This window comes from Heterocephalus glaber, unplaced genomic scaffold (genome assembly GCF_053883595.1).
Source record: "Heterocephalus glaber isolate CG9 unplaced genomic scaffold, H.glaber_assembly_v1.0 deba00001673, whole genome shotgun sequence".
Classification (NCBI taxonomy): Eukaryota; Metazoa; Chordata; class Mammalia; order Rodentia; family Bathyergidae; genus Heterocephalus; species Heterocephalus glaber.
Window position 1 is genome coordinate 234140 of NW_028258410.1, and position 23654 is coordinate 257793.

General features: G+C 39.8%; 1 protein-coding gene across 1 annotated transcript; it reads left to right on the top strand.

Moving 5' to 3' along the window:
- Positions 1–11605: 11605 nt before the first annotated feature.
- LOC101714420 (olfactory receptor 2T27) lies at positions 11606–12599 on the top strand. Its single transcript, XM_004875348.2, is given in 1 exon segment — positions 11606–12599. A coding segment is annotated over 1 exon segment (939 nt). The 5' UTR covers positions 11606–11660.
- Positions 12600–23654: the final 11055 nt, after the last annotated feature.

Genomic DNA, 23654 nt, shown 5'->3' on the forward strand with positions numbered 1-23654 from the left:
ACCCACAGAATCCTAACACAGACTGTAATTATTACAGAAAACTGTAATGTATCACCACTATCAGCCTCTGACATGGACCTACAGTCTCTTGACTGAAAATGTGTGATATTAACTAAAGATACCCATTTGGCCAAGGCCCAGGAAAGACACCACCAAGGGGACTTTTGTGGATGAGTCCAAGTCAGCGTGTCATGACTCCAATGCACCAATGAGCACTTTTGCTCCTAATATGAACCACTTTAAACAAAACTCCCCTTCTTCCCTCTGGCCCAGGCTAGAATTGGCTGCTGGGTATGAAGTTGGTGTTTGTTTAGTTGCTTGTTTTAGTTTAGTGAATTTACCACGACTTTTAGTTTTAGAAACAGACCAACATCGCTGCCCTCATTTATGACTCCTAATATATTTTCATGTTTTGTTGTTTGTCACAAATCACCATTTGAAGACAAGTTGACTTGATTATTACACAATAAATGTGTCATGAACATGCAATCGGTTTTTCAATTGACAAATCATCTTTGTATCTTCACCTGAGTGACAGTGCCCATTGCATATCAACAATTTTAGGTAACTCTTTTTTTTTTTTTTTTTTTTGGTACTGGGGATCAAACTCTGGAACTTGTGCTTGCGAGGCAGGTGCCGGAACCACTGAGCTAAATCCCCAGCCCCTAATTTTAGGTAACTCTTTAGAGAAGTTTCACCTGCCTTCATAGTGAGAAAAATTTGTAAATAAATTATTTTATTACTTTTACTGAAGCATAGTAAAGCATAATATTTGTACATTTTTATGCCACACATTGTGATAATTTCATACTTATTCACAATGTATAACGATTAAGTTAGGGAAATAAGCACTTCCACTTCAACAGTTAATCATTTTTTAATGACTGGAAATTTCACACTCTTGGTTATCTTGAAATGTAGTGCAGACTTTTGTAACCAGTAGTTACTGCACTGTCATAGAAAAACAGCATGATTCCTCACTTCTGTGTTTGGGGTGCATTATATGACTGCTTTCTCTCTCCTCCTGTCTCCCCTTTCCAGTTGCCAGTGACCACTCCTTTACCCTTTTCTTTTATGAGACAGAATTTTACCTTTCAAACAGGAGTGAAGACCTGTAATGCTTCTCTTTTCTCATTTAACCTTCTAATATCCAGTTCTATCCTAGTTGCAACACACAGCAGGATTTCAGTTTTGTGACTGAAACATAATCCATGTGAATATATACACCAGCTTGTTCTTCATCTGTTAATGGAGTGCTTCACTGACTCTGCTGTATTGTAAATAGTGCTGTGATAAATATAAGAGCGAATACCTCTTTGCTACACTGATTTCATTTTCTTGGGTCATATATTTAGTAATGAGATATATGGTTTATAAATCATATAGTAGTTTTACTTTTAGGTTTTTCAGAAATTCCCACAGTGTTTTTATAATGGCTTTACTGATTTACATTCCATCCTCAGTGTGTTTGGATTTCCCTTTCATGACATCTTCGCCAGAATTTGTTACCTTTTCTCTTTTCAAAAGTAACCGTTCTGAGGTGAGAAGGTATCTCACTGTGGTTTGAAGTGCATTTCCCTGACGATTTGTGATACTGGGCATTTTGCAAACACTTGTTGGCTATGTGTGCATCTTATTTTCAGAAGTGTCTATCCGGATGCTTACCCTGTTTTAAAAATGAATTCTTTGGTTTTTGTTGCTGTAGTTGGGTGCTGTTGAAGGGATGTTTTTGGGAGGGAGAGTTCCTTATGTATTGTACATATTAATGCCTTTTTAGATATTGTCTCTTAATTCTGTGGTTTCCTTGCTATGCAGAAGCTTCTTAGTTTGATATAACCCAATTTTTCTGTGTTCACTTCTGTTGCCTATGCTCTGGGCTCTTATCCAAAATAACTTTCTCTCATCTTTTCTATAGAAATCTCACTGTTACCAGTTTACATTTGGGCTTTCATTCTTGCTTCAGATAATTCTGATGTGTACATTAAAAGGAAGTTACCTAACTGATGTTCCAGATATCCACATCCAGTTTTCCTAACATTGCTTATTGAAGAGACGGTCTTTTCAGTACTCCAAGCTGCTGATGCATTTGCCAAAATCAGTTTGCAGTATGAACATAGATGAGTTTTTGGGTTCTTTATTCTCTTTCATTGGTATACATGTCAGTTTTTATTCTAGTAACATGATTTATTGGTTTCTATAGCTTTCCAGAATTTTCTGAAGCCTGTTATTGTGAGGGCTCCAGTTATGTTTGATGTTGTTTTGGTTTGTTTAGGTGTTGTGCTCTTTTTGTTCAGGATAATTTAGGCTATTCTAGCTCTTTCGTGGTTTCACATAAATTTTAAGATTGTTTATCTCTCTTCCTGTGATAAAATTATAGGTACTATGATGGGGACTACACTGAAACTACAGATTGCTTTGGATAGCTGTCTTAGTTATGGTCTCATTGCTGAGACACAAATCCTGACACCCACAACTTAAATGAGGGGAGGTTTATTTGGCTTACAGTTTGTGGAGTTTTTGGTGCACAGTCAGCTGGCTCCAAGGCAGGGTGGTGTGGCAGAGGAGGCTTGCTCAAAGCATGCTAGCAGGAAGCAGAGAGCAGTCAAGGGAAGAGGAGGGAGACAGACCCCTCCAGGCCCCTGTATGTGTGAGCATAGATTGCACAGACCCTTACAGGCCATGCCACCAGTGACCCTCTGCCAGGCTTCCCCTCCCAGCATCATATTTAGCTATAAACCCATCAGTGGACTAATCTAGTGATGCATATCAGGCACCCATGATCCAAGCACCTCCCAAATGCCCTGCCTATGAGGTATGAGATTTTGGAGGACATCTAGATATAAAAAATGACACCATGCTTGTTATCAATGCATAAAATGGTACCAGGTTTTGGACACTGATTTTTTTATCTTGAAACTTTACTGAATTGGTTTATTCCAGAGCTTAGCTATAATAAAGTATGGTGCAATAAGCATGCATCACTACAGTGAGTTCTGTAATTCTTCAAGAATATATTCAGCAGAGGTACAAGTGGATCAAATCATATTTTATTTTAGTTTCTTGAGAAATCTCCATACTGATTTCCACAGTGGTTGTCATAGTTTGCTTCCAACCAAAACTGTAGGAGACTTCTTTTCCTTCATCCTCAACAGCAGTTGTTTTTTGTATTCTTGTTGACAGCCAATGATTATGTAATTGTTATCCTCAAATCTCCTCATATGGTGTATTTCATTTATTATTTTACATATGATAAACTACTGTTGCATCTCTGAGATGAGACCAACCTTGTCCTGGTGTCTGATTGTTTCAGTGTGTTGCTGAATTCTGTTTCTAAGAATCTTATTAAGGATATCTGAAACTATATTCATTGAAAATATTGGCCTGTAGTATTTTTGCTCTTTGTTGTTGTTTTCTTTTTTTTTTTGTTGCCTTATCTGGTTTTGGTATTAGAGCAATGATGGCAATATAGAATAATTTTTTAACTATTTTTCCCTGTTCTATTACTAATGGAAAATCAATTTTGAGAGCACTCATATGGTGACACCTCAGTTCATGAACTTAATTTGTCCCATAATTCTGGAAAAGATGGCTATGGCCATGAGGGTGAGATGGTCCTGTTTATCACCTGATGCAGAGTTCACAAACAAAAATAATTTTATTTTTATATAAAGTTGTGGTACAGTTCAGCAGCATTTCCATTGGTTCCTGGGATTTTCCTTGTTGGCAGAGTTCCTACTTTTTTTTATTTCAGTGGTGTCTCTGTAATTTTGCCTGGTTTGTTTCTAATTATATTGATGTGAGCCTTTTCTCTCTTTTTGTATGTTTGGCTAAGGGTTTATCAATCATATTTATCTTTTCAAAGTACCACCTCATTTATTCATTTGTCTTCATATTTCTTTTTTAATTTCAGTTTCATTACTTTCTGCTCTATTCTTTATTATTTCTTCTCTTCCGCTGGTTTTGGAATTGGTTTGTTCTTGCTTTTCTAGGACTTTGAGAAGTATCGTTGGGTTATTCATTGGGGATCACTCTGGTCTTATAATATCGATACTCAGAGCTATATACTTCCCTGTAGAACTACTTTTCTTGTGCCCTACAGATTCTGATACTATGCATTGTTTTCATCTTTTATTCCAGAAATATTTACATTTCTCTCCTGATTTTTTTCTGTTACTTAAGGATTATTCAAAAGTGCATTATTTAATCTCCATGTCTTTGAATAATTTCTGTGGTTTCTTGTGCTCTTTATTTAAACTTTCATTCCATTTCAATATGATAGGATTCATGAAACAATTTCAGTTCTTTTGTACTTACTGAAGTTTGCTTTATGGCGTAAAACATGATCTATGTTGGAGATGGTTTATATGCTGCTAAAAAATGTGTATTCTGATGTTGGGAGGAACATTGTAGATGACATTAAATCCATTTCCTCTAAAGAATAGTTTAATTCTGACATTGAATTTTGCCTGGATAGCTTGTCTGTTTATGAGAGGGCATGTTGAAGTTGACCACTGTGATTGTACTTGGTCCTATCCGTACCTTCATGTCAAGTAATGTTTACTTTATAGAATGTGGTGTGCAGGTGTCTGGTGTCTACCTACTTAAAATTGTTACCTCTTCTTGGAGATATTTTCCTTTTACTGTAAACTGCAGGGATGAAACACTTGTGAAACCTCTCCATCCAAGAAAGACTGCCTGAGTCTTGCTGTCCAGAGTTTGAAAAGTTGCTGCTCATCTAAGAATATCTTATGCACATGTGTATTGCATGACCAGCCATGGTGCAACCCTCACACCAGGAATAAGGTGAGTCTTCATTTTCACTTTAAACAATGACCCTAGTCTGCTATAGTCTTCTCTACTTCCCTAAGAGTACACAATGACATCATTAATCAGTGACTGTAAACACTACAATGTTTAGTTCTCTGAGCATAACAATAGTACAGTGTCAGCCCAAGGTGCCCTCTGAGATCAGCAAGGATTGAGCAAACTACAGCTACTGCATTAACTTTTACTCTGCAAATTTTGACTCATGACTGCAACCAGATTTGTGGGGGGAAGAACTTTCCAGAGAGAGAGAGCACCTGTACCAATTTCCTGCATGTGCTAAGCAGGTTGTTCCATAAAACAGCAATAAATTTGATCAATTTAGCTGGTGTGAAGGGGGAAAAAAGGAAGTCTTGAATCTGCCTTTCCCAGACTTAGAGGAGATCTTCCTATTTTCTTCCATTTCCTGTTTGTATTCCAAGTTTACAACCCAAAAGAGCAACCTACATTTTAAGGAGAAATGGCATACACTCAGTCAAAATGAAACCCTAAAGTTGTTCATAAAGTTGAAATCTTATTTTACAAATAACCAAACTAGAAGGAAGATTGAGTTACTATATCCAAAACACTTGAAGAACAGAGATTTCTGTGGCCTTTTGGGAAAAACATGAGTGGATGACATTGCTGAAATATATTTGTGGCTGTTTAACATTCCATGGAGCATGCACACTGGGGCTAATTTCACTGCCATGCTATTCACCCTGTCACCATGTCAATAAAAAACTACCAGCTAGTTATGCACCATCTGAAACCATCATGTCTTGTTATCATTTGCTGAAAGCCAAGCAAATATTCAAAGACTCTATGATAATAAAAATATTTTTATTCTTGATTGTAATATGAGGTCAAACAGTTTTGTTAGAAAATCTGAAAGAGACAAAGAGAGCAAAGGAGGGAATGCTTCAAATTATCTTTTTTGAAGTCGAAGAAAAGAAAACTTCCTTTGGGTTTTTTAAATTTCTTTTATCCTATATCTGGCTCTGTGACTTCATTCCAAAGCTTTCTATTGCTCTTTTGTGCTCATGCCCTACCCCACCCCCTTCTCTTGATTCACTAACTGTTGGAGAAATGCACTAAAGACACAAAAAAGAAATAATTTTTATTTTAAAAACCCTTAAATATACAGCCTGATGTATAAGAAATCATAAAACAATGAGCAAGCTCCCTGCATGAAACATTAGAGGTCAGTTGAATGGGTCAAGAAAGTGATCCAAATAAAGCTAATTGGCTTTCATAAGAAATTAATCAATGGGTTGAAGTCACAAGTTATGAGACATCCTGAAAATAGACCCAGTGTCCTTTTGGAGGAGGTTCTGAGTAGCCAGTGGAAGAAAGACCACGTATAGAAAAAGATGGTTCCCTTTCTTTATGGATCCATTTCACAAAAGCCAACTACAGGGAGTGCAAAACATGTCTTAGAATGTGCAAAGCCAAATCCCTGGGGTGGAGCCTCAGCAACAAAGCACCAACTCCAGAGCTCCAGATTCCAGTCGTCTACCCAACATGGCTTGGGCTCTTTTATCCTTGGGATATCTCAGGTGTGCCATCAGCAATGGCTCTAATCCATGCCCTACAGAACCTGCCTTGCACCTTCCACCTTGTACTCCTCATTCTCCTGGTTCCAGCAGAGACTAAGACAGTGAGCAACAGTTCTTGGTGGGGTGTCAATGGGCTTGTCCCTTTAATACTCATAAAGTATTTATTTTTATCTCATATATGGACTGAGTTTGAACAACTCTCAGTTAGAAAGAACTCAAAAGTACTCTTGGTTCCAAGAAGCTATGACAAATGAGCATCCCTGAAATCACTGATCATTGCAGCAATAGACATCATAGAGGTTGTTTTTGTTTGTAATCACACATGCAGTGGTTTAAATCTTGTAAATGATTTAGCAAGTTTGACAAGGATCCTTAATGATTTCTTGGGACTTAATAAAGATTATGGAGACCCAATAATAAAACACAGAGCCCAGTAGGGTGTTCCATGCTTAGAAACACAAATTTCAGCAATTATCATTTGTGAGGTTGTTGTATCTACCTTAAAAAACAATCACCTGCTGTCAGTAGAAGGATATGCATCCCCTACCTGGAATTCCCAAGTCATTCATGCCAGCAAAATCATCTTGCATTTGACAATAATGATAAAGCCTGCTTACATTGTCATTGAGATTTCAGGACCACAATCAATTTCTTAAGTATATTCTCTGGATATCATTGTTATCTAACTACATATCTGAGTGAAAATATTTACAAAATAAGTTATATGTGAGTACTTAATGTTACACTTGTGCGCATGCATGCACGTGCACACACACACACACACACACACACAAATAGAGAGAGTCAGTCCTCAACAAGTAGAATAAGAACAACCAAAAGAACCATTTACTTTTTCTTTTTTTTTTTGGTACTGGGGATCGAACTCAGGCCCTTGTGAACCATTTCTTAAGAAGCAATATTTTCCAAGCTAACCTGAGATGAAAAGAGGGGAGTAGAAGTCAGGGAAGACAGATGGGAGTTTTCCTTTTGCCAGTGATTGTTTTGGAAGTACCACAAAGCCAGCAGCACTCCTTGGAGGTAAAGCCAGGGTCACTGGGAATCAGGAGAGCATGTAGCCAACAACCCAGAATTTAAGTAGCTGTGTGATCTTCCAGTATCATTCCAAGTGCCCATGGTGTGGAAATGGTAACTCCTATTCTCCATCTGACATTGTGCTTTAGAGATTACATGACAGAAAGTAAGTTAAAGAATTTTTATAAAATCTAAATTTCATAAAAAAAATGTAGCTTTGTTTCACCCTCAAGCAGAGGCACACGAATCTCAATGGCTAAACCACTAGGGTTCCCATGGGCACCCAGTTCAGCATGGAGCCAGACTGGGACCCAAGATAACCAAATGACCTTCAGGGACCTCAACTGTGTCTGTGTTCCATCACCCCTTGGGGAGACACCACAGTAATGTCAGGTGGAAGTTCTTGTCACTGAAGACAACCACGCACAGAGAAAACAATGCTTCCATCAATGCATTGAAATCTAGAATCAGAGAGGGTCCTGAGCAGATAAAAAACCCACGTGGGTAACAATTGTTGGATTTTCTTGTATAGAATGCAACAAGAAACTGTCACTTGTGTCTACTCAGATGGATTATCTCTAAGATAATGGACAAGTGTAAAAAAATACATAGGCTGTTCAAGATACATAGTTGTAAAATAAACTAGAAAATCAAGGTAAGATGAGAAGTAAGATTGTTCTCCTTTACAATATAAAATTTACTTTGATAGAGTGTAACACATCATTAGCAGTTTTATCTCAGTGAAGTCGGAAACCTATTTCTTTGACTAAGATGAAAAAGATTTTTAGAAAGATAGAAAAAGATTTTACTAAGGACCCAAAGTTGCAGGTGAGGTTCTATGAGCTGCTTTTGTATCTCATGAGTTGCCTGCTGACATGATCGCCTTCATGTATTCCCATTTTATTGATGAAATTATTTGAATGACATACATTAAGAAATTTCCCAAAAGTTATAAATTCTAAAAAATGTTATAAATTCTAACTTTTACCTTAAAAATTAATAAAAACCTCCTAGAATTATGGGTCTCTCTCTGACCAAGTAATAAACTGGAAATGAAAGAATGTTCCATCCATCATGAGCAGTTAGTCAGTTGCTAATCAGGAAATAGAGGCCCATTTCCTTGTACACCACTGCCATTTTCTGTCCCAACATAATTTCCTCTCCTTCTGGCAAGCATCAGAAAAATTAGGATTTATTTCCTGTTAAAGGCAAGGTGGAAAAGGATATATACTGTATATAAGAAAACTGGGGAGGGGTTACCTATGGAATTAGAAAGCACAGATGTACAGAGTCAGTGCTAACTGGGAAGGAAAAGCAGGAAAGGAATGGTGAACAGAAGAATAAAATGTAAATGAGAGAAAGTCATGGATGAGTGAGGTGCTGTCTGAAGGTAAATGTGGGATTTTAGTGGCACATGGGCCAGGGGTCAGTACCTGTGTGGCCGAGGGAGAACAGAAGACAGAGCCAAGGTGAAAGAAGAGCTGTGACTCTGCTGTGTGTGGAAGGGGTGCTGAGAACTCCCACACTCTGCTCTCCCAAGCAGTGCTGAGGCTAAACCCCCGACTATCAGAAGACCACACAGCAACTTGGCATCCTTCATCCAAGAGCTCGGGCCTCCCACAGACATGGTCCACTAAAGCTTTGTCTCATCATATCACGCATGGAGTCTGATCAAGCAAAGGATGGTGGGACAAGAGGGCACAGGCTCATCCACCCACAAGACTGCTGCCCAGGACAGGCCTCAAAATGACTCTCCTGTCACATCACCATCCAAGAATTTGTGGATGTGTAAACTTGCCAGCAGATGTAGAATGAGCACACTGATGCTCAGGGGGAACCTGCTCATGATTTTGTTTGGGCTGCAAGCCTTGGGAAACAGGAGTCCAAGTCTACATGTGCTGATTCTGTACAAGGTTCTGAACCCAAAAGAGGAAAGCTGCAGAGTGGGTGGAGACCAAGGCTGGGATGTGTAATGACTCAGTAGAAGAATCCATACCAAAATTCAATCACCATTGCAGATTTTTCTAATTTTGCTTTCTTAGTAACATTTTGCAGCCAAATTGAATCAATTCATTTGTCCAGCATTCCAGAGAATGTGGCTATCAAGTCACTACTCGGCCAATAAACAGACCTGCTGTAAACTGAGTACAGAGTGCACAGATCTGGTTAAATGTGAGTACTTTCAAATTAGTAGACTTTAATAAATGAAACATAAATATGTAACATTGAAATGCATTAACATTTTGTGTATTTCCTAGATGATTAAAAATCTACATATAAACTATAACTTAACTATTTATATTCATGACTTTCTAAGCATCTCCTTACAGCCCTTATTCATGAAACTGAATGGTTTCACGCTAATTTAAAGCATCTTTTTTGTTCCCTAGGTGATCTAAAGTAAAAGAACCAATATGAATGGGTTGAAAATAGCAAACTCAAGAAAGTAAATAAGAAAATCACTGTGATAATAGACATGTATATGGTTCACTGTTAATGTGGCTAGTGATCTGCTGCTGAGCAAACATTTTCTAAACTTTATCACTAAAATTATAGCAATATAAAATAGCTGGGGATAAGACCAAATTAATTTTTAAAGACATTACTAGTTTAAAATCCAAAAGTATTACAAAAATATAACAAGTTCAGAGAATATTTGTGATAGGCAACTTCAAAGACGACCCCAGTGATCTTTGCCCATGTTTATGGCCTTTGTATTTCTCTCCCCTAAACACAGGCTGGATTTATTATAAATTGCTACTTCTGTTATTAGGTTTCAAAGACTGTGACTCCCAACTTGTTCTCCCTTTTTCTCCTCTCTCTCTTTCTCTCCCTCTTCTCTCCAAGGAGGGCAGCTTTCATGCAGTAAGCTGCCCCCATGGAAAGTAATAAACTGAATGAAACCCCCACCCAACAGCCAACAAAAAATGAGCCTTTCAATCTAAGAGTCCACAAGAATGGAACTGACCTCTGCCAACAATAGTTAAGTGTGGAAGGAGATCCTTACCCAGCTGAGCATTCAGATGAAATGTAATGCCAGCCAGGATCTCAGTTACAGTCTTGTTAAAGATTTTTAGGCAAACAGAAAAGGCTAAGTTCTGCTCAGATCCCTGATGGGAAGAAACTGTAAATGAACACATATGTGTTGTTTTAAACCATTAAGTCTTGTAATAATTATTATGCAGTAATGGAAAACTATTTTTCAGTGGGTAGATGTCACTAATATTTGAATGATGTCCACCATCTAATCTGTCTCTTAACTTGTTGGAAAAGTCACAATATATTGTGTTTTAGGTAGAAGAATAATTAGACATGCAAACTTGCTTATGGCCATAGATGGCAGGAATCTTGTAAATTTGCCTTAGTGTTGATAACTTATGAGTATTTTTTATAAGTCTTTTCTTCATTCTTTCCAGGAATCCTCAGGAATATTAAGAGCACCTCATTAGTTGGGGCATAAAACTAAGTGCCTTTGTGGATGTAATGATTTCAGTCCACTTATGCTGTTCTTTTCTGCATTTTTCCTCACTTCTTACACACACACAAGGCTAGGCAAGTAGACACTCATAGTCACACCTGGGAGTTGTACATGAGAGGATCATGTTATGCAGTGGTACACTATATATTGGCATTCAACATAATATGTCTCTTGGAGATTAAAACCTATGTCCATAAAAATGGACTGTTTTTAATTTTTAAGTATTTAATATACATTAGCAAATCAAGTAAATTTGTGAGATTTAAATTAATTTTATAAAAATTATAGCAGAAATCTGTTGCTCCCAACCAAGATCAGAAAGTGTATTTCTTTTAACTTTATCTATCCTAGACATGGAACACTGGATAACACGTAGAATATGTGAATGTGTGCATGGGGCCAAATGCAGGGACAAAGGGGAGGAGGAGTCTCCGTGCAGTGAGGGAGACAGGAGGGGAGGGTGTTGTTGACTCTGGGCTGCCATGAATGGAGAGAGAATGGGCATTCACTGGCCTGACTGGTGGCACTTCATTCTGCATATAAAGATTACAGGTGAGGACTGAATTGTAAACACATCTTCTTGTTAAAAGAACCACTGATTCAGGTTCAGTTCTTTCTTAGCCATGAAATTAGCTAAAGTGCTATCACTTGCAAAAAGTCTACAACTTGCTGGTGCTGCTGAAGGATAAGAAAGGACACTTTGAGAAAGAAAATCCAATAAATTTTCATGAGTCTCCAACTCTTGCTTGTTTTCAGGGTTGATGAGTTCCAGCTAATGAGGCATAGACATGGATGCAGGTAATGAGTCTTCAAATGTGGATTTCCTCCTCCTGGGCCTCTTTCCTGGGATGAAACATATCAACTTCCTGGTGTCTGCCACCCTCCTAATCTATGGAGTGGCTCTCACTTCGAACTCCATGCTGATCCTTCTCATCTGGGTGGACTCTCAACTCCACATGGCCATGTATTTCCTGCTTGGCCAGCTGACTCTCATAGACCTGATATTAATCTCTAGCATCGTACCCAAGATGGCAACTGACTTCTTTTCAGGGAAGAGAAACATCTCCCGGGTGGCTTGTGGGACTCAGATATTCTTCTTTCTTACTCTAGGAATTGCTGAATGTATCCTCATCACCCTCATGGCCTATGATTGGTATGTGGCCATCTGCAACCCTCTGAGATATGCCCTCATCATGAGCCCCAGGGTCTGCCTGCAGATGGCTGCCATCTCATGGGCTGGAGGTGCCTTTACCTCCCTCGCACACACAGCCTATGCCATGCACTTCCCCACCTGTGGTTCCAGAAAGATTTCCCACTTCCTCTGTGAGGTTATGGCCATCCTAAAGTTGCCCTGTGAAGACCTTTCTGCCTATGAGAAGGCTGTTGTAGTGACAAGCATTGTGGTACTCCTCATTCTGCTGTCCTTCATACTGGCCTCTTATGCTCTCATCTTCCTTTCTGTCCACTGAATAAGTTCCACTGAGGGTAGGAAAAAAGCCCTGGCTATATGCTCCTCCCACCTGACAGTGGTGAGCCTCTACTTTGGTCCAGCCATGCTGGTCTACATGAGGCCTACTTCCTACCACAGACCTGTACCGGATCAGGTCCTCTTCATGCTCGGTCCCATCCTCACCCCTATGATGAACCCTCTTATCTACAGTCTGAGGAACAAAGAAGTGGTGTGTGCTCTGAAAAAGGTCTTGGGATATTGCCTAACCTCAAGTTAGACCACAAGAATAGGGCAGAGACTAATCACTAGCTCTACACCTGTTCAATCAGCCCTGCTTAGATGTCGAAGTCTTATATCTGGTCTTGCCATACTTAAAATCACAATGGAATGACTGGCCCTATGTATTTGGATCATGCACACATAAAACTGCTAAAACATGTTTAACTATGTTTATACATCCCAAAGACAACAGGGTCAAACACATGGACCGTGAGCCACCAAAATTAGGCATTTCAGAGATGATAGCAGTGGTGGTGTTGGTGATGATGAAATTTCTCCATTAAAGGGAATTAAAGCAGTGACACTTTATTCATGGAGATGTGTATCAATTTTAGTGCTTGAAAGAAGCAAACCACCAATGAAAGTATAGAACTTATCCAACCTCCAAAATATCTTTCAAGGCTGACTAAAAACTGAGGAGGTTTCAGTTTTCAATATTTAAAATGAGGTGCGTGGGATTTAGTTCAGTGTTGCCAAACCTGCCTCTCCAGTGCCAGAAAATAAACAAACAAACAAACAAATAATAAATACATTGCATGGCTATATTGGATTCTCTAAGGTATTTATCACACCTAAACATAAATTATTTACTTTTTTTTTTGGTACCGGGGATCAAACTTGGGTCCTTGTGCTTGTGCAGCAGGCGGCAAAACCACTGAGCTAAATCCCCAGCCCATAAATTATTTACTTTTAAATACTATTCTGCTACTTAATTTTTTACTTTGAGATTTATGACCAAAAACTATATATACCTAAAGATTAATTCTATGTTCAACTCTTTATTTTTAAGTTAATTTTTCTATTTATATGTGTAGTTATATTGGACTTAATAGAAATGAATAGATATCTGCATATTTACATCACTAGAATGAAATTTGAACATTTTTTACATTCCTATCCAACTTCTACCACTATAGGAATTAATATTTACATTTCAACAGAAGAAACTTGAAGTTGCCAATTGTTAGAGGTGAAATATTACTGTGCTAATCTCTGCCAGTATGGGCTTTAAATGGACTGCAACTGAAGGTGAAGAATTTAATAATTCATCAGTATATCCATCACAGCTTAATTGGTTGTATTATGTAACTGAACTAGAAGCACAGAAAATTATTTAGACTGTCATTTTAAAGGTAAAAGAGAAAATGCAAAGAAGTAATATACCTCAGCTAAAAATAAAACAAAAGGCTCTAAATTAGAAGGGATATTCATAAATCATCTCCTAATCCTCAGAGAAAAGAAAAAGATGATTATATTTAAATCCATATGTTGTTGTTGGGGATTTCTATGGAAAAAGTATTTTTATCTACAAAATGGATAAGTAGCACTCTATTCTTCTTATAGTGGATGAATGTAAATTATTTTTGCAAGGGAGTAATGTGTGTGCCAAAGTGGGTGACAGAGAGTGTTGAGGGAGGAGTAGAAACCATGAGTGTTTTTGTTTTTCTTTTACTGGTACCAGGGATCTATTTCAGGACCTGGTGCTTTCAAGGCAGGTGCCGGCCACTGAGCTAAATCCCTGGGCCCACCACTGGTGTTTTTGAGAGTGACTGAGTAAGTAAATACAAAGACATTATTTTCCCCATAAGAATCTGCTCAGGTATCACCCATCAGATTTGACCATTCCTAGTCAATAAAGCTGAATTTTTGCACATTAGTTGTATTTCTAATACAATCATTCTTTCCCTAAGTAAACAAGATGGGAAAGTTTTTAAGTCCTCTAACCAGCAGGTTCAAGCAAAGAACCTTAAAGAACCAGGCTGACCTGCTTCAGTGTGTGACAGGGAAGTGGTAGAACAGTTGGGGCAAGGCCTATCACTGCCTCTACTGTCTCAATGATGCAAAGTGCTGGGACTCATCCCCACAAGCAGTGTGGTAGAGCCATCTTCACAGTAGGGGAAGAAGGAGGAATCCACTGGAAGGAGATTTGATGCCTCACTTGCTCTGAAAGTCTAATAGCATCTCACAAAAACAGTTGTATGAGTACCCTCATCAGCCCAGCACAAATGGAAGAAAGCTGTAATAGATTGACTTCTTTTATGATAACAAAAGAGGAAGCTTAGGAACAAAAATCACCAGGTGTAATTCCTCCATTCCTTCACTGTTGCTGGACACATCCTCATCAGCAGGATTATGGTGAGCAGGATTCTTAACCAACTAAACTCAGCAGTTAGGGAAGAAAGGCTTGTCAAGGTTTCTGTCCATGGAGACCACCATCATTTGAGAGAAATTCCTTCTTTCTCCTCTAATTGGAAATATTCCCCCAGATATATGTAAGAGAAGAAGATAGAGCTGTTAGTGCCACCTCATTCCCTAATGTTCTGAAAAAAGGTGAGATCTTCCAAAGATACAAGAAAAATAAAAGACATTAAGAACTGCAAGAAAGGGAGGGTAAGGTAAATTGGAAAGCAGCTCTTTCCTTAGGTATGAATTTCTTTAAAGAGGAAACTTCTCAGTCTCTAATATAAACTGAAATCTCATCGAGACACAAACACTCTGCAGATGACTGAAATTGCCACCTCTGAAATGAACAATTAGAAAACCAGCATTCCCACTTCTACCACTCATCACTGAATACAGGAATGAGGTCACTCCTGACTCATAGTACTAAACCCACAGTTTCAATTCCTTCATTTATGGTTTTTTGTTTTTTGTTCTGGGTTTGTTTTTTTTTTTGGTGGGGGCATATTATGCAGACTTGATCTGTTTGGGCATTTTTATTATGATTTATATATTCCTCCTCACATCCTACAGTTTTGTCGCATATCCTTAAAGTATGATTATAACACCCCTGTTTGCTTCCTTTCCCATTTGAGGAAAGAGCTTGGGTTCCCAATATTACATGTACCGAAACTGAAGCCTAGGTAGTTTCATCCTCATCATTTCCCCCTTGTGCTGACTGATGGCAAAGCACGCTGCTCCTTGCTTATGTGCCTCAAATGTATGAACACAAATCTGAAGTCGGACTGGAATAAGCCCACCTGGACTTTTAAAAAATGCCATCCAATCACCTGGCTTAAGTAGAGAAAATCCTGGTCTCAAGGTTACTTTCACAACTCTGCACTGGAGATTCTTGAGCATTAATATCTAAGGAAATCTGAAGAGCTGCAAACAGGATATATAGTTTTCTCAATTTCAAAGAAGGAAAACCTACATAACCCATGGATCAGGCAGTTTCCTGTGGTGGATGATATGAGCACATACACAGATCATTTTGCCAGTGCTGAAGGGTGATGATGTAGGTGTACTTTCCTAGGAAAAGCAATGATGACAGGCAGGTAGCCTGATATGGGAGTTGAGGCCAGTCTGCCAGAAGAACTACCCCTTATCTGACACTTCATGATGAGTAACTTTACCCTAAGAAAAGAGAAAAGCCATGGGTGCAGACAAGCCAGGCTTCTGTCAATGGAAGTTCCAGGGGGCATTGGGCCAGGAGCTCTGTGCAGTTGCTGAGAGTGGAGAATGCAGAAGAGCCCCAGGGCCAGCTCTCACTGCTCAGGCTTTTCCAGACCACAGAACAGTGTATCCACAAGGACCATGTGTTTATTTTTCATCCTGATTTACTCAGGTTAATTAAAGTCTCAGGACTTCATCAAGCCAGGATATTCTCCTGAGATTCAGCATCTCTTTTTTTTTTTTTGGTACCGGGGATCGAACTCGGGTCCTTGCACTTGTGCAGGAGGCAGAGAAACCACTGAGCTAAATCCCTGGCCCCATCAGCATCTCTTAAATTGGCATTGGCCTGGATTTACTCCCCATTTTATTTGGATCCATGGGCCACTAGATAGGCATTGGTGAGATGTTTTCACAATTAGCAGTTTGGCTGGCAGTCTTTCCATATTTGCCATATGGTCCCAGGCCAGAGGGTATTGGGAACATGAAATGAAGATGATGAATCCCTCCAGCTTCCCAAGAGGCAACACTAGAAGGGCTTGAGTGAGGAGCTATGATCTTGTGTTATTGGAGGAATGATAGTTTGGGACATGCGCCAACTTTCTTAATTCACATGGAGTAGATTTGTCCCTGGTTAGGGATAGTTGATAAAATAATCAAGACAGCCATTGTTCAGGGCAGAGGGAGCACTCTTGGAAGGACTGCCAGTCTCTATCTAGCTGAAGCCTCTTTGAGCATGACTTCATCTCATGTAAAAAATCATCCTGGGCTCTCTTGCTTGTGGAATGATCCAAACTCTTCAGCATTGCTGCCACATTCTTGTGTCATCCCTTGTTTCCCTGTCCAGCTGAACAGAAAGTGCGTATCTGTACCTTGACACTATGTTCTGCACTGCACAAAAGTATAGACTAGGGTCCAGATGAGGGCCAAGGGCTCTGATGACCAGGTAGGTCATCCAAAACAGGCATGTGGCTCCATGGGGAGAGAGTACCACAGGAGATGGGGAAACTGTCTGCATTCAAAAGGACACTTCCCTTATACCACATATAAAAACTAACTCGAAACAGACTGAAGCCATAAACATAAGACTCAAAACTTATAAAACTCCTAGAAGAAAATAGAGAAAAGTATTGGTGTCACTGGATTTGTCAATGGTTATTTTGGATACCATCCAAACAATTCAGGTTACAAAAGGGAAAATAGACAAATGAGACTACACAAAACTTTAAAATGTACACAAATCAACAGAACCAATGAAAGAGTGGAAAGGCAATCTACAGAATGGAGGAAAATATTTGCAAGTCTTGAAACTGTTAAGAAGTTAATAGTGGGGTCTGGGGATTTAGCTCAGTGGTGCTGCAGCTTGCCTTGAAATTGCAAGGTCCTGAGTTCAATTCCTGAAACCAAAAAAAAAAAAAAGAAGAAGAAGTTAATAGTGGAATATATAAAGAACTCCTACAATTCAGTAACAGATTGAGTGAAACAAGCATATAACTGAGTAGACCTTTCTCTGAGGAGGTACAATGTCCAGTGAGCTTAGGAAGACACTCAACTTCACTAATCACCAAGAAAATGCAAGTTAGAACTACAATAAACTGTCACTTCACACTCATTAGGAAAACCACTATCTAAAGAACAGAAAACAACTGCTGATAAGGATGTGAAAAATCTAGAGGCCTTGTGTACCACCAATGGAAATGGAAAATGGAGAAGCTATTACAGAAAACAGAATGGAGGTTCCTCAAAAAAAATTAAGTGACTCTCTCCTGATTGCCTCTGACTGTATGCTTTCTGTTATGCCTCATAAACCTTTTCATGCCTCTCACTGATGCATCCTAAAAGTTCTTTTTCTGTGGCCATAGTCAAGGACCCTACAGTCTTCACTATGGATGAGTTCAGATTCCCCATCCCCACTCAGGACCCTCCTCAGACCCATCTGTGACAGTCCCTTTGGCAGGCCAGCCAGGAAGTAAACAAGGCACCAAGGTGTCAACTTTGGCTATGAAAGGATGAGCATTCACCAAACAAGGAGACCCATCTTCCCTTCCCTCCTGTAGATCAGTCAATCTGAGACTTTTTCCCTGGCTAGGCCAGGTCAGTGCCCCTCCCTAACCCCTACCTGAAGCAGGCATAAGAAGATGGACCTTTGGCTCCTTTGCACCTCTTAAGATGAGAACAAAATTTAGGAGGAGGGAGGGGGATTAAGTAGAATTAGAAGAGATAAGATAGATAAAGAGGAAACAAGGAAAATCATACTTCCTAAATTGTACTCTCAAGAAGAGTGCAACTTTGGGACAGGAAGTGACCCAAGGTTGTCCAAATCTACACTCCCTACCTTTACTCCCCAGGCTTGTTTAAATTTCTTAGACTTGTCCAGCTTTTCTTCCAAGATCATCACACCCAAAATCCCTTAAAGATCCTGTGTGTCCATAAATTAGCTTAGCTGGTAAGGTAAAGGCAGAAGCCTGACCTGGGAAACAGATTCAAAGGTTTCAAAGAATGTTTTGGGGGAAAAGAGAAAGCACCTTTAAAAAAACACAACAGACTGGGCCTGTGCCTTTCACAGGTAAAGTGGTCCATCCTTTCACCACTAAATTAACTCATTGTCTTTCTACCTCTAGGTGGATCACTGCTTTTTTTTTACAGGAGTAAATCAAGCCCAAACTTCCTGTAGCTTCACAAATTCCACAGATTTCCACTACCAGAGCCATAGATCCAGACCATAATGTGGCTCTCTCATGGGCCCTATACTCTACTCTGATGTGTGTACTTTCAATTCTGTCTGAGAAACCTCTTTGTGCCTCTCAGGAAAAAGAAATTGTTTTCTTTTCCATGCCAATAATTGTACCCAGGGCCCCACTTAGCTACATCCCCAACCTCAAAAAATTTAAAATAGAATTTCCATCTGGTCTAGTAATCCACTAATGGGTACATATGAAAAAAGAATTAAGAGCAAGATCTAGAGGAGAAAATCACTTCCGCATGTTCATTGTGGCATTTTTATAAGCAAAAAGGAGGAAGCAACTCATGTCCATGAATGGATAAGTGGATAAAGAAAATGTATACATACATACAATAGACCACTATTCAGTCTTCTTTAAAAAATTAAACCCTGTCCTATTCTACAACATGAATGAACTTTGGCTAAGTGAAATAACCCAACCACGAAAAGAACAAGACTGTATGATTCCACATATATAAGGTACCTAAATTCATCCAACAAAACCAGAAAGTAAAATGGTAGTAACCAAGGCTAAAGAGATAGGGGAAGTTGAGTGTTATCAGTAAAGTTTCTGATTTACAAGCTGAAAAACTTCCAAGAGACCTATTGCACAATGATGTGAACACACTATGAAACTGTGCACTTAAACAATTTTGTTATTTTTTACTACAATAGTTTTTAAATAGTTGTTCAGCTAACTTAAGGTCTAATAGACATTTTCACTGTTTTGAAAAGCTTCACCTTTGTCCAGGTTCCCAGTCTGCCATTAACATATACTGTTTTTTAGTTGTGCCTAATTTATTAGAAACATATTTGAAATATCTTCTACAATAACCAGCATGATTTTCACATCCTTTGCAATTAAGAGCCATCATTTCCACAGAACTGTGGTGAACACAAATAGAAAGTACATCCAATGATTTCCCATTTGTCTACCTGCTGATCTCCCTTAGTTTCCTTTGATGCCTTTAAGTTAATCTCTGATAATATATCAACAAGGAACAGTGTCTGACCTTGACAACCAGCTATAGTGCTTGTTGACACTGTCAGCTTCCTCTTGGATATTAGTTTTGGTTTCAGTTGATGGCCTGGGAAACTCTGCACAGGTTGCTACATCCATTACAACCTGAAACTATTCATCTGTAACAGTGATGTTTCATTTAACCCAAAAGAGGAGCCACAGTTGAACATTTGGTAGCTTCTAAAAGCTTTACAACTGCTTCCACAGTCACTGCAAGTCATTCTCTTGGACCATCAGTAAGATAAACATACTTGGCTTAGAATCTGCAAGTATTCCTGACAATCATGATGCGGAAGAGAACTGAATGGCAGAATTTTCTCAATATTAAATTTCCTGATATGAGAAATACTTATGTGTCCAGGCTAGATTATTAAAGATAAAAGTAGAGGGCCAGAGATTTAGCTCAGTGGTTCTGGTGCCTGCCTCAAAAGCGCAAGGTCCTGAGTTTGATCCCCTGTACCAAAAAAAAAAAAAAAAGCACCAAATATATAAACATTTTTCTAACATGCATTTTAAATTATTTCAAAATTTTAAAAAATATTATAGAGGTGTGTTAGCTCCCTTTACCCATCTTCCATGGATATAGACATCTTTAATGGTCACTATACAAGCATCAAAGCAGGAAAGTAGTCATAAAATACTGTAAATTTATCTACAGTACTTACTCAAGTCTTATCAGTTGTCCCACTGTTGTTGTTTTTTTTCTTGGACCAGGGATCAAACTTGGGTCCTTGCGCTTGCGAGGCAGGTGGCACAACCATTGAGCTAAATCCCCAGCACCCCATTGTCATTTTTTGAAAACAGTTTGGTGGATCTGGGGCTAGTGTCATACACTGCATTCTGTCCCATTGCATTAGTCCATCTAACCTTAGGCAGAACTCCTCTTGGTACTTCCTAAGGCTGTGAGCCAGCTGTTGGGTGGACAGTGCCAAATTTGGTTTTGTCTGTTTCCCCATATTTGAAACCTTCACAGTGAGCTACATCCCCTGTCCTTTCATTTTTCATTTTGAGACAGGGTCCTGCTAAGTCACTAAGTTGCCCAGGTTGGGCTTGAACTTGTGATCTTCCTCGCTCAGCCTCCTAGATTGCTAGGACCAAACAAACCAAGTTTTCCAAAATAAAACTGTTTCCTTAATTCAGTGTTCCCCTTAAATTCAGAAAATTTTACAGGTGGAATCTAAATCAGTGAAGAAATATTTCTCTTTTAACAAATTATGTGGGGAAAAAGTGGATCACTACCACATGATATTTATAAAAATAGTTTTCATATGGACATATGTAATTAGGAAAATATTTTTTTATCAAAAAATGAACTCTACAACTTTAGCTCTTTGAACAAATACAAGGCAGACTATTGACATATGGCAAGTTTGATAGACTTGGACTAATATGACATAAATATTACTAAGAAATCCTTCATTGTATCACTATGATACTTAATACACTACTACCTATACCTTAGATCATAAATCATGGTACGCAGTAGTAAAATATTTTTACTGTTTATCTAAGTACTTCTTTGATTATCCTTACTAGAACTCAAATATACCCCAAGGTAAGATTTCATTTGAACATGTTTAAATAAATACCAGTATAAAATACAGATTTGCACACATTTAAGTGTACTAACATAAAAATTTATACTACAGGTAGGCAGAACAGCATACAACAAAACAGATAATTATAATGGGAATGGGGAGAAAACACAACACAAAATCAACAGATGCAGGTCTTTCTTCAACACAAATGAAGCCAACGTCCTCCCTTGGTGCCTGTGGCCAGGTGTCCACACCTGGCTGTAGGTGAACAGCTATCTGCATCTCACCAGATGTGGTACTTCCTGAAGCACTTGGCATGGACTCCCTTCTGGCACTTCTCATGATAGGGAAAAGTTTTAAAGTAAGTTTAGTAGATTAGCTATTAAGGTAGTTGTGAAAGAAAAATAGGTAGTGTATCCCTTTAAAAGCTTGCCTTAGCCCATTGCTTTTGTTGTTTAAAGTGAAGATTATATAGCTCCTTTGATCTGTAGCTCCACTATAGATAACATTCTAGCTCTGAAGAACAAAGTGGGAATCCTTGAACAAACTTGTGATGTATGTGCCTTAACTGTCAAGTGTTCAGGACTGTAATTAGTGACAGAAAACACATGTGTCTACCATTATACAGGAATTGGAACTTTATTTAGTTAACAAAGACTACTAGGGATGAGATAATGACTGACAAAATTATAAAAGGTGATGGGCAAAGAACACGAGGTGCGGACTCTGACCAGACCAGTTTCTGGCAGTCCTGCCTGCTTGCGAGTAAAGCCTTTGTTTTTTCATCCAACTTCTGTGTCTCTGTGCATTTCTTTCCATGATTCCAGAACACTCACACCATGTGTTGGTCTGAGTGGCAGAGGGTGCAGTTGGTCCTTCTGTCCTGGTGGATGATCCACTGCCCCATCATATGGAAGCAGTTTTTGGTCTCAAGCCACCTGCCCTGCCAGCCCTGCAAGGATGGGTCAGTGTTGCTTTGCAGGTACACAAAGGCCACATACCTCCAGAAGGCCAGCAGGTCCACACACATGTCCAGCCAGGAGATCCTGTGCAGCTGCCATGCATTGTTGAGGGTGGCATCAATGACATAGCCAAGGAAGCTCGAGTATCACTTCAGGCCATGGATCTTCACGCTGTATTTGGTGATGTTCTGGTCCAGCTAGTCCATGTCCTCCCACCATCTCCTGCTACAGTTTCAGCACCAATGGCTGGTGGACCTGCACCCATGCCCTGGGCACACCTGTGTGCCAGCAGACCACCCTCATGGCTTGATGCCCACCACACTGAAGCAGATGTTGACCATGGTGCTGTGATGCCAGTGGGACAAGATTATCTCCTCACGATCATCCACCTTGTACTCAAAGAATCCCCTCTTCATTTTCCTCAGCTCCTTTGGATCTTCAAGGGACACTGATCTGTCCTGTGCTTACAAACTGTTCCTGTGGCCTCAACGCCCTTCTCGCTCACAATGGACATCAGTTTGACACTTGTGAAAACCTTGTCAAAGAAGATGTGGTATGGCAGGCAGACCCACACCCAATCCACATCTACAAACCCAAGGACCATTTTGCCCCCAAGGACTAGGCTGCGCTCCAGCTTGGTGAAGAGCATGCCCTGCAAGGGCTCGAACCACACCAGGTAGCCACTGCTGGTGGTCCCATACCAGATTCTGTAGCCCAGCCGCACAGCAGGCAGCCACCTGGAGCTTCATGGGAGCAGGGACTAGCATGTGGACTGGCCAAAGCTGTAGAACTCCTCCAAGGGTACATGTTTCTGGAAGTTGCAGTTCATCTGGACAATGATGAGAGCCTGGACCTTAGGGAACTGGTCACTCTTGTTCAGCTCACTGTTGTCTCTGAAGTGCAGTCCAACTGCTGAAGTCTGGCTGGATGTCTCTCTTGGTCCAGACATGCTGATCCTCCACCCCTGCATTCTGCCCCTTCTTGGGTCTGCAGTGCCAGCTCTCTGCTGTCCTCACTGCTGCCAGAGTCCTCTGACATGACTGAGGTGTGCAGTTCCAGGGAGCTGGGGGCCCCACCAGCAGTCTTCATCTCCAGATTCCTCCTAGGTGAAGTCCCCATCTATGTTGTCAGGGGGAATGATGAATATCTCCTCCCTGTCATTGCTGGACTCATCCCCATCCATGGCACTCTGAACCTCCAGTAGCTTTGTGGCTTTGGCATTGGGGTGAGTAGCTCTCCCCAGAGGGGCCCATTTTCAAGGAAGGAACACAGTCAGGCAGAGCCCTCAGAACAGCATGACTTAGCAGAGAAGGGTGCCTAAGGGAGCATGGGAACTGTGACATCCTCAGTTTTGGTTCACCAGGCACAGAGCCAGGAGGAGGGTTTCTGGATCAGTGCCAACCAGGTCTTTGCACAC